General features: G+C 32.0%; 1 protein-coding gene across 1 annotated transcript; it reads left to right on the top strand.

Annotated features, from left to right (window-relative positions):
• Positions 1–4,421: 4,421 nt before the first annotated feature.
• On the top strand, positions 4,422–10,480 carry LOC114287512 (PRP38 family protein). The gene is made up of 6 exons (XM_082914869.1): positions 4,422–4,936; positions 6,988–7,109; positions 7,229–7,319; positions 8,225–8,354; positions 8,490–8,560; positions 9,809–10,480. The coding sequence occupies exons 1-6, from the start codon at positions 4,647–4,649 to the stop codon at positions 10,260–10,262; spliced, it is 1,158 nt and encodes a 385-aa protein (XP_082770995.1). The 5' UTR covers positions 4,422–4,646; the 3' UTR covers positions 10,263–10,480.
• The last annotated feature ends 2,438 nt before the right edge of the window (positions 10,481–12,918 follow it).

Genomic DNA, 12,918 nt, shown 5'->3' with positions numbered 1-12,918 from the left:
CTGGGCTTGGGCGCGGGTGTGTGCTTCTAATCTTTTTGGGCCAAAAACATTTGAATTTAATTTTATTTTTTATTAAAATAAAATCCAGAATTCAAATTAAACTGGTTTGGATTTATTGTTCATCCAAACAGGGCCCTTCCCGTTTTCAAACAGAATTAAACTGTTTTGGATTTATTGCTCATCCAAACAGAGCCCTTCCCGTTTCTATCTGTTTGAATAAACAGATTCAAATCTGTTTAAATTTGAATCTAACAGGTTTCATACCTGTTCAATTCAAAACCAAGAGTCACCTTTACATCTATAAATAGACTAGCCTCCCATTTAGATTTAATTCCAATTTTCGTACTCCATTCTCTGCAAATTATATTCTTCATCTTGCTGCATTTTATTTCTGAAAGAAAGAGTGTAAACACTTAGTGTGTTCGTAAGGCAAACAATTTGTAGTGCTGCTATTGTTTGTGGTAAGATCATTTCATCTTGGGAGATTGACGTCCAAATTCTGAAAGTACCGTGGAGAGGACGAATCTGTCTTAAGGACACAGTGTTAAACACTGGACTTGATCAGAAAAGTTATTCAAATAAATTAACCAAGTAAGTTGTTTAATTTTATTCTGTTTTTAATTATGTTTATTTAATCAGATTTTATTTTTATTTTTGTAACAAAATAAAATCTGTGGTTTTATTTATTTATTTTTTTTTATTTCGAGTTTGATTTTTGTAATCAAACAAATTCTCTCCTTTTCTCTATTTCTTTTATTCTTGTTATTGTTTTGTACACAATAGAATTTAATCTTTTTAAATACAGTGAAGATTGTCCTACAGTAGCTTATGTACTTATCTCAAACTTATTCTATTATTGAATTCTTATAATCGACTTTTGCTTTGTAATATGAATTTGATGTTTTGATAGATACATAGCTTCTCCTTTGTGTTTCATTTGAGAATTTTTCCTTTGTTTTTTGCACTAGGATTTTTCCTTAGTTTGGTATAACCTTCTTGTTGATCTCTTTATAAGTCTTGTTTGGCTAATCTTACTTTAATGAAAATTACTATTGATCAAAAAAAAAAAAAAAAAAAACTCAAAATTTGTTCCCAACATTTTTTTTTTTGATGTAAGGAATTGCTTATATCCAAGACTGTAATTGAACCTTAAGCTTGTTTTGGGTAAACAAAAAAGAAGCAGCTTATTAATTTATCAGCTTACTTGGTCATATCACATCTCTACTTTTTAGTACGTCATTTCATAATATAAAAAAAGTCAAAAAATATGTCATACTCAAAACAAACCTTAATCTATCTATCTATCCATTTTATCAACAAAAAAAAAAAAAATCAAAATTTGTTTTTAGTTGAGTGGTTATAACTTATTTTTTAAAATAAAAAATTAATTTGACAAAAATTATAATCATTTTTTTTCAAATTTTTATTTTTATTTTATGCGAGAAAAATTAGTATCTGTTTAGTTTGATTTTTCAAAAACTATTTTTAGAAGTGTTCTTATTTATTTTTATAAATTTTTTTGATATTTTAATTAATTTTTTTTGTACCTTTTAGATTTGCCTAATCAAGATTCATCTAAAAAGTAGAATAAATTCACTATAAATAAATAAAAATTCAAAAAAAATTCATGTACAGTTTGGTTCGAATTTTCATTTATTTTTAAATATTTAGGTGAATTTTTTTTTTTTACTTTTTAAATGTAGATAATTTTAATATATTATCTAAAAAGTAAAAAAAAAATAACTAAAATATTAAAAAAAAATTCAACAAAAGACTAACAAAATTATCTAAAAATAATTTTTGAAAATGATAACAAAATAAAACCGGCAAATTACACTAATAGTCCCTGTATTTTACCCCCTGTGTCACTTTGGTCCTTGTGTTTTCAATTTGACCAATTTTAACCTTTCATTTTTAATTTCGTTTCATTTTGGTCCAATCAATAACACTGGTTAAAATTGTTGACGAAAACAAACACGTGAGACGCACACGACCCCTTTTCAAGGGTAATATGGACATTTCACTACCTTTTCCTTGTTTCACCATCTTCTTCCTCTTGGACTCTCTACAACACAATCATCTACCACCGTTGCCTTCCTCCACCACCAAAATCATCCATCAACACCATCCATCTCCACCATACCAAACCTAGTGCCATCTACTACCCAGACTACCAAACTCACCACCCTGTCTTTTGCACATACCCACCATATCCATCACCTCCATCCAACCTCCTTCATCTACACTTATCATCCCACCATCACCAAACAACAAATTGATAATCAAAAGAATAACAGAGAGAGAGATGAGAGAACAATAACAATAACAAAGTGATGGACCACCAATTCCTCCAAATCAAATAATAATTCAACCAAACAGGTAAAGAATGATAAAAAGAAAAAAGAAAAAAAAGAGAGAGAGAGAATGATAAAATCAGAAGCAGAGAAAACTTAAAAAAGCAACATTCAAATCAAAACCATAACTAAAAAAAAAAAAGAAGAGTAAAACAGATGAGGAAGAAAAATAATTATAAATGAAAAATCATTCATCTTTTCATTTTCTACCCTTGGATTAATCCATCAAAATAATAATAATAATAAAAGGAATAAAAAGGGTTTTGATTAATCATTCATTGATAAAGTTTAGCTGTTCTTACGAGGTTTGCCTTTCTTCCAAGCACTGCTTCTCAGTAGTCTCTTTGGCAATAGCTCTGCTTCATTCTTTGCATCCCCAACTGATAATGATGTTGCCACTTCTTTCATCTTCATTTTCTCTTCTTCTTCTTCTTCTTCCTCACCTATTTTTGCTTTCTTTGATTCATTCTCTTCAACTACTGTTTCTGCTGCTTCTTCTCATTGCTCTTCCTTAATCTCTTCACTCTCTATTTTCTCAACGATTTTCTGAGGCCTACTTCTTTTCCTAGGCATTTGTTGTTAGGGTTTTGATGAACCTATTGATGCCGATTCTGCTATTGTTTGGTGGTAGATGGTGGTGGTGGTGTTGTTTAGTAGTGGCGGGTGGTGGAGTGAGATTGATGACAGATGGTGGATGAGAGGAAAAAAAAAGGGTGTTGTAGAGATGGAATAGGGAAGGGTTAAGGTGGAAATGTTTGTTTTGCCCTTCAAAGTTGATCACATGTTGTGCACATGACTATTTTCTGTTAAATTTTTTAACAGAGGTTATTGATTGGACCAAAATGAAACAAAATTAAAAATAAAAGGTTAAAATTGAACCAATTAAAAACACAGGAACCAAAGTGATACAAGAGGTAAAATACAAGAACTATTAGTGTAATTTGTCCAAATAAAACTAAAATTTGAATTTCATTTTACGTCTACACAATGTGAAATAAGGCAACCAACCTTGCCCGACTCATAGTGTAAGTATATTGGGTGTTTTGGGAAATATATTTTTTTTGACCTTTTTTCTTTGATTTATTTTCATTTTTAGTGATTTTTTTTTTTTAAAATTTCTAGATTCAATTCGACAAGATGAATTGAGAAATTATAGTTTTTTTTAAAAAAAATCTAAAAAAAAATTCAAAACAAACAAAAATAAGTCATAATAAGCAATTTTTAAACTTATTTTCGTCTTTAGTGATTTTTTTCTAATTTTTTTTTTATAAAAAAATATACTTTTTTAATTCATCTCGACAAGACAGAGTGAAATTTTGATATAATTTTGAAAAAGAAAATCACTAAAGATAATTTTGAAAAAAAATTCACTGAAAAACTCAAGTTTCATTAATATTAACAAATCGAGTCAAGTTTGATCATAGTTACTTATCGAGTTGAGTTCAAACTTAATAAACAAGTTCAATAAGCAAAAGAGTCGAGTTCGAGCCAGCAAAACTCGGTTCGGTTTAGCTCGTTTGCAATCTCACCATACTTCTAATTCTTTAATTTGCGTGGTCGGCCTTTGCCTAATATTTCATTTCTCATCAAATTATTTCACAAAAGGTGAATCTATTACTAATAAAAAATATTTACTGAATATAAATTGAATTTATCACCAATTTTTTAAAAATAATTTCTGAAAATTATAACAAACCAAAACTAAAATTTGAATCTTATTTTAGGTCTAAACAAGGTGAAATCGGGGCAACCAACCTTGCCCGACCCATAGTGAGAGTTTTAGGGTCTGTTTGGTTTGTGTTTTGAGATAATTTTTTTTTAAAAAAAATTGAGGAGTGAATTTAGAAATTTTATTAGTTTGTTTGATTGTATATTTAAAAATAGTTTTAGAGGCTAGAATGATTTAATATTTTATTATAGTTAAGTAGATTTGTGCCAAAAGAAAAAGTGATTGAAAAAAAAAGAAAGGAGAGAAAAAATAATTTATTGATGTGTAACAAGAGAAATAATTTTAGAACTTTTTAAAAAAAATTTGTAACCAAACATATTTTTAAAAGTTTTATTCAAAAAAACATGTTTCTAAATACACCAAACACACCCTTTATCTGCGTCGTCTGCCTCTGCCTAATCTTTATCACTCTCTCTCTCTCTCTCTCTCTCTCTCTCTGCGATTTCTCTAGGGTTAGGGTTTCACACTCTCTGTCTCTATATCTACATACATAAACATATACATATCCACACACAGCGACAGCGCCATAAATTCGAAGTCTTGAAAGGGGGGTTCTGTCATCGATGGCGAATCGTACGGACCCAACAGCGAAGAACATAAGGGGTACGAACCCACAGAACCTGGTGGAGAAGATACTGAGGTCCAAGATATACCAACACACTTATTGGAAGGAACAATGCTTCGGCCTCACGGCCGAGACGCTGGTCGACAAGGCCATGGAGCTCGACCACCTCGGCGGCACCTACGGCGGCAACCGCAAGCCCACCCCTTTCATGTGCCTCGTCACGAAAATGCTCCAGATCCAGCCGGAGAAGGACATCGTCGTTGAGTTCATCAAGAACGAAGATTACAAGTCAGTACTATTCTGCAACAATTCAATTGGGTTTTCTTGTTTTTGTGTGTGTGTGTGTGTGTGTGTTTTTTTTTTTTTTGCTGTGACTTTTCATTCATTAGGGTTTTGTAAATTTATAATGGGTTAATTTCACTTGTTTCCCCTAAACTATCTTTATTTTTACATTTCATTCATAAGCTATCAATTTCAGTTCATATGGTCCAATTGGAGACCACCAGTCCAAATCACTTACCATTAAAGCCTAATTTGATAGTCAAAACAGTCCTCTCAAAATTTGAGCAATTTAAATCATACACACACTGATTTTTTATTATTATTCACTATTTTGAAATGAGGGATGGAGCAGAATATGAATATTTAGTTGTAGGATGTAAGTTGGGCGTTTGTTGGTGTGATTTAGGTTGTCCACATTGTAAAATTACCTCTTTTTTTTTTTTTCCTGTTAGTTTAGGCTTGACTCCCATCAGACCATATGAATTGAAATCAGGAACTTTAGACTAAACTAAATACATGAAATTGATAGTTTAGGGATGAAATGAAAACAATGATGATAGTTTAGGGATGAAATGAAAACAATGATAATAGTTCAGGGGGTGAAAGTGAAATTAACCCATATATAATTGAATTATTGTATGTATTCATAGGTTTTCTGACTCCGTACAAGGGCCCGAATTTGAAACAATGCATTTTTTGTTTTGAATGGAATGATTGTTTTATCATTTATGTGAAAATGAGTAACCGCTATGTGCATGTCTTGTCTGTAATTTATTTGTCAGCTCATGGGAATTAGTGTATTTGAGAAATTTATAGTTGGATTTGATCAAATTTTCGTATGTGCAAGAGAGCGAATGAATATTTGAATGGATAGGTGGCAATTAATTTGAAAATATAATGCGATTCTTTTTATTTATTTCCATCTGTATTAATTATGGTGATAGATTTAGACTACTGAACTTGAATAATATCATATTGTTTTGTTTTCCTTAATTAAATTATTTCAATATATAATTTTTCTTGCTTCAATGGTTCCTCATACAAATAATTGATCAGCAAGCACTTCAATGGTTCCTCATGTAATCAGAATGTAATATTGAAAATCTTTGATATTTTTCCATCGGGGCTCCACTCCTTGTGACCTGAGTTTGTTGCTTAATGGTGGTTAAAATAGAGATCATATTGATCATGGTTGATGCCAGTTCAAAATGTTGATTCTAATAAAGCATGAATGAACTGCATATTCTGCAATCTTCACTACAAGAAGCCTAAGATATCAATATGTGAGTGAGTTGTTCCTTCTAATGTCCTTTATTTGATGCAGTTCTAGTTGAAAGAGGATATTGTAATCAATGTTTGGAATTTGAAGCAAATTCAGAGATATTGATTGGAAATTTGGTTGTGCTTAGTCTTTTTTTTTTTTACAGGAGCATTCACTAAAGATGTTTTATATTTTATTGTCTGTAATCTCTCATGTTTGATTTGCTTGGGGTGATCCCAGATACAAATTATCTGTGCTAGCATTGCTGCATTAAACTAAAGTTAAATCATCTTGTGAACTATTCAATTATTTCTGAACGAGGTAGTTAACTGAACTAAATTAAAAACTGAAAACTGAAAACTGAAAACTGAAATGAATGTTGCAATGCACATGGGTATTGTATGTTGACGTTTTCCATGCTTTCTTTTAGGAACTTGTGGTTTGGTACAGGGTTGGACTTCCTTTGGATTATTGTTTTCTTTTCTTGTGCTTGAGTTTATGGATATTATTATTTTTGAGGCTGAACTCTCTCTCTCTCTCTCTCGTTTTCAAGGTCATGCACGTGCTAATGCTGAATTTATTTTGTTAATAAGAGCATCAGCATCATTATTTAAAGTCTTAACTGTGCCTTGATTGATTTTATCTGGTACTTCTTCTTGCTTATGTTGTTATTTATCTTTCTATGTTTGTGATTTGTCCGTAGTGTTCCTGATCTATTTTTGTAATCTAGATTGTTAGTTTTTTACTTAATAAATAAGACACAAATTTGACTGATTATTTCATTATTTGTAAGCAGATATGTACGGGTGCTCGGAGCATTTTATTTGCGTCTTACAGGGACAGATATTGATGTGTACCGATACTTGGAACCGTTGTACAATGACTATCGAAAACTGAGGCAGAAATTACCTGATGGGAGTAGGAATTCTAACCTTTTTACGAATGTCTCTAAAATCTGCTATAATTTTGATGTTACCTCTGATCTTTGTGGCATGATAGTAACTTACAGTCTAATGATCCTGTTGTAACTGTAACAGATTTCGCTTTGACACATATGGATGAGGTTATTGATGAACTCCTGACAAAAGATTATTCCTGTGATATTGCTATGCCACGCATTAAGAAACGGTAGTGTACAGATCTGATTTGTGTTTTTAGCTAAAATGTCACAATGAGGATAACTCATACAGTGTTTTAAAAGGCTCTAGGCGCACCGAGGCAATAAGGTCTCCTATAGCCTAAGCGCGAGGCGAAGCGCGCGCCTCACCAAAGCGAAGCTCGAATAGTAGAAGAAAAGCAAAATTATAAAATAGGCAAAATTTTTAACATAAAATATATATATATATATATTTATAATTTTTAAAAAATCATAACAATTTTCGATAATCTCTAAACATAACATTCAATCTTCTAAAAATTAGAAATATAATATCCAACAAGAGATATAAAGCATAGCATTCAATCTTTTATCACTTTCTGCTCTCTTTTGACCACATTTGGTCATTTTATATTGAAGAGTTTTGAATTCCTATAGGTATACCCACAAAAAAGCACTTAATCGACAATTGGAGTAGAAAAATAGGTAAAGCCCATGAAGCCCGCGCCTCGAAAAAAAGCCCTTGCCTCAGCGCCTAAGTTGCGCCTCGCGTATTGCGCTTTGCCTTGACCTGCTCGAAGCGCAAGGCTGTGCCTCATTGCGCCTCGCGCTTAGGCGCGCGCCTAAGCGCTCCTTTTAAAACACTGAACTCATATATTTATTGTTATCAGTTTTGTAATTCCTATCACTTATTGATAATGTGACTGTTCTGATCCAACCTAGTTTTGTAAGGAGATTCCCACCTAGTACAAATTGTGCAAGCTGGGTCTGGGCGAGACTTCATTTTTTTGCTGTCATTCTCCAATCATTAAGTTATCTCATATTATATTGTAGTTGATAAATAACATTTTGTTTGGCACTTCCTTTCAAGTCTATGTTATACCTATATTTTCTTGAGCATCTTTTTATTATGTACTTATATATTCTGTACTTACAGATGGACTCTTGAATCCCTTGGTTCACTAGACCCTAGAATAAGTGCTTTGGAAGAAGATTTTGAGGAGGAGGAAGAAAAAGAGGAGGAAGACGAACACAACGATGTATTAGACACTGGAGCTCATGAAAAGGTCTTCTCTCTCTTCTCGTTCTGTATATATATTTCTTTATTTTTCTTTTGATGCTATTATCAAAAAATATATTTGTTATTGTTTTATATCAGGGTGTTTTATTTTCTGATGTATTGGTATTTGTTCTTGATACAGGATTATTATCGTGGGCGAAGTCCCACGAGGGAAAGAGATAGGGACAGAAAACGTGACAGCCACAGATATAGGTAGAGTGATTCTGCTTCCATATTATATATATATATATATATATTACTCTGTTATTTTGTGGAATATATTTTATATTATTTCTGATTTCGTTGGTTCCTGGCAGTATGTTTTATCTTACTGATTTGAAAGACATATTTTTATCTTTCTCTCTATTTTCTTTTAAATGAAGAATATTTGATTTTTACAATGGTTTCTCTTTCCCTCTTGACACATTGCTTTTTTCCGTTGTCCATGGCCGGTAAATCAAGTATCTTTGGTTTCTCTTCATGACAATGTTCAGGTGTTGAATCAATATCGTATACTGTATAGTTTCCTTTATTGGTGGAATTTGTTTTTATTGTGTAGTCTTTCATTGTAAAGCTTTGTATTTATTTCTAGTGACTATCAAGTTTAGCCTGTAGTTTGACTTGTTTTGTTAGCATATTAGCATGATAGATATGCAGGAAGCTGTTGTCCAGAATCTGCACATGCATTTGTGCACACAACCATATTTATACCTACACAGGCACACACATTCACATATTTGAGAGTTTATGCTGCTGACATAGCTTTTAAAGACATCAGTGGTTTGAAACAGCTTCCGATATCAATATTTTATGATCCTGCCAGGTTTTTCTGTACTAAGAGTGTACAGCGAGAAGTATGATGGATCAAACAATTCAAATTTAATAACTGTTTTTCATCTTTAAGCTCTTTATGGATTTATTCATGCCCTGCATGTGATTATCTGTTTTCATGAATCGGATTGTAGCCATTATTTTATGACGCAATCATGCATTTTAAATTTGAGCCCCCCATTTTTTTAAATTAAAAACTGATTTAATCTGAAAGGATGTGTGGTCTGGTTTAAGAAAATTATGAAAATAGGTTAGTCCATAAGTTTGATATTCACTCCAATTCCAATCCCTTTTCTTTTTATCTTCTTCTTCATGTTAAGTTTATAGGGGACTCGGTGAATTTTCTATGTAGTAGCTAGTATATGGTGTAATGAAGTATAGAAACATATACTTGCACCTGCACATGGTATAATTGCATACAAATCCTCTAAACCAGCTTCCTATGGTACCAGAATCCTGTATGTATTATGGACCTCACATTTTATTTATTTATTTTGGTGTTCTCTTTTGATTAATTTAGTACATTTCTTCATATATTCGTGTTAGTATATCGAGATCACAGAACATTTTTTTAGTTCTGTTTGATAATTGAATTATGGATGTTGCATTTTTGTCACTTCATTTTCTCAGGGATCATGATTATGATAGGGAACGTGGAAGAGGGCGTGACAGAGATAGGGATAGAGACAGGGAAAGGGACAAGGACAGGGACCACCGCCATCGCCTGAGAGATGACAAGGAATACGGTGGCCGTGAGAGAGAGCGAGAAAGGGAGAGGGAAGGTAGGGAACGGGATAGGCGAGACAGGGAGCGTGGTAGGCGGAGGAGCCATTCAAGGAGCCGAAGTAGGAGTAAGGATCGCAATGATCGTGATCGTGATGGAGGAGGGCATCGGAAGAGGCATACCCGCAGCAGTGTGAGCCCTAGAAGGCACGGGAATGGGGCAGAGGATGGGAATGCTCGAGATGAACCAAAGAAGAAGAAAGGAAAGAAGAAGGATGATGGGACCGACCACCCAGATCCAGAGATTGCAGAAGCAAACAGGATTCGTGCATCCCTTGGGTTGAAACCGTTAAGGCCATGAGTTTGTGTTTGGATTGTGTGACTTGCTGGTTTTTTGTTAATATGTGATAGATTGGTAGGACTCTAGTTCTCAGCTAATGTGTAAAACATAATTGTGGCCAAGTGTTTTTTTTTTTTTTTTTGGTTCAATCTTCAATGTTTCTATGATGGTATTTGTGGGATCTCTTGATAATTTGTTGCTTCTGGTTTTATAAAAGATTGATGATGGAATTTGTTGTAGTCAATGGCTATATAAGATGATGAGAAAGGGTAAGTGATTATCTTTTTTTTTTTTTCAGTAGTAAATATGAAGGTTTGCTTAAATATTTGAGTAACTGACTGGTGAGAAAACAAACGAGTTGAGCTATTCTGCTTCTATGGTGTATATGGGAAAATGATACAGGAATCTCATCTAGAATAATGTCAATAATGTGACAGTAACATTTTATTTGGTTTCAGCTTTTAGAAAATTTTATTTGGTTTTTCGTTTTTAGAAAATTATTTAAAATATTTTTTTAAAAAATATTTTCCTATTTAGATGTATCTAAGTAAAGTGTATTTGAAAAAGTAAAAAAAATTGTTTAAAATTTAAAAAAAAAAAAAATGAAAAACAAAAACTTAATTTCTAAAAAATTGAATATAAAAAATTAAAACCAAATATATTGAATAATGTTACGACCCTTTATACGTTGCAAATGACCACTACATGTTGCAAATGAGTATTTAGTAGAAGAGTGTTTAAATTTAACTTGAGAATATATTGAGTTTTAAAATGTGATAAACCTTGGTTTATTTATGTAATATGCTAATATTTTTAATTTATTGAGTTGAGTAATAGATTTAAGCTTGGTTTATTTACATGACGATTAAATCTTGATTGGATTTTTAATGAACTGAGATCTTGTTTGGGAGCATATTATTTTGGTAATTTTTTAATTTTTTGATTAAAATATGACGTAAAAAAAATTAGTATGTTTAGAATAATTTTTTGATTTTTTTTTTATGAAAAGATGTGTAAAAAATAGAGAAATATTTTTTTTTTTAACTTTTTGATATAGATTGTTAATTTTTAAATTTTTTTTAATTACTTTTAAATTAAAATATTAAGTTATCAAACGAAACCTCTACCTAAATGGAGTTTGGGCAGGTTCATACGTTTTGCAACCCTAGCCAAAACATGTTCCTAAAGCAAGAACTGCCACGAGTGCACCTACAAGGTTGATATTAGTGATAATTTTATTCCAGTGCAACTTAAAAAAATTATTACATATTAATGATAATCTTTATAACATTAAAAATTAATTTTATATTTTAAACTCACCACTGAACTGTTGTTACCCTTTATATTCTTCTTGAGCCCACTAATGGAGAGAACACAGAATGTTGGGTCACATAGAGTGCAATGCTAGGATTAGATTGCATTTTGTGTGAACCAATTCTGTGTTGTATTCTTAGCATTGCTTCGCTTGAACATGTTAAAAAAACTCGATTTGTCAGTCTTCCACATATTTTCCATTGATACTGGTGTACAAAAACAGAGTCCAAAAAAAAAAAAAAAAAAAAACAGAACAAAAAAACCAGGAAAAAAAACTGAAATGGTCTGCACAACAGGTAGGTTAAATTAAAAAATAAGACAAATTACACCGGTAATCTTTTTTTGACTCTGGTGTCATTTTGGTCTTTGGCTCAATTTTGATTCTTAATTTTAGATTTCGTGTTAATTTGGTACAATTGATAATACCGCTTGTGTTTTTAATGAAAAATTATCACTGAATTGATTGATGTTAACTCATTGAGTTGGGTAAACTTATAATTTTGTCCTTAAAATCATAACACATGCCACTTATGTACGTATTTTTCATTAAAAAATACTAACAATTATATTCAATTGAATTAAATTGAGACACTAATAAATTCAGGATTAAAATCGAATCAATTGAAATTATAAGAACTAAAATAATACAAAGATCAAAATAGAGGGATTACCAGTGTAATTTGCCCTACAAAATAAAATAAATAAATGTTGCTCTGGTGGGGATTAAGATTTAACTCTTACAACTCAGGTAACAAAACTCCATTTTTATCATAGTGAAGCGCACCAGACAAGTTCAATGGCCTGCACTTCTCCCCCATCAGTATCCTTTTCTTGCATAACTCCTCTGCTTCTTCCTCCTCTCTCTCTCCATTTTTTTCTTCTTCATCTCTCTTCTTGATCACTTTCTTTCTCTCTCCTCCTCCTGACCTTGCCTTCCTAATCATTATGTTTGAATCCCTAATAAATTTGCTTGATGAACTTACCTTCTTACTACTACAACTACTACTAGTATTCTTCACCGAACCCGAAATCTTTGGTTCAACCCCTCTCTCTTCCATTTTATTACCAATCTCCAATTCATTCCCATCTTGTAATGGAAGTGATGGTGGTGACGGTGGTTTCTTGTTACCACAAAAGATATTGCAAGCCATGAAACTTACTTTCTTGGGCAAAAGATTTCTGGGTTTTGGCCATGATCTCTTCTTGGTCTTGTTGTTGTTGTCTTCATCAGCACCATTGGTTTGGTTGACATTGCCATTGATATTGCTAGTAATAGTTGTTTTGTGCATGATGGTCTTGGATAGCAACTTGGGTATTTTGATTCTGATTATCTTCTGATGAGATATTCTGATGATAATGAAGG

The sequence above is a fragment of the Camellia sinensis genome, chromosome 2 (genome assembly GCF_055761805.1).
Source record: "Camellia sinensis isolate YWXY chromosome 2, ASM5576180v1, whole genome shotgun sequence".
Classification (NCBI taxonomy): domain Eukaryota; kingdom Viridiplantae; phylum Streptophyta; class Magnoliopsida; order Ericales; family Theaceae; genus Camellia; species Camellia sinensis.
Note: the sequence above shows the minus strand (reverse complement) of the source record. Positions and strands in the feature narration are given on the sequence as shown.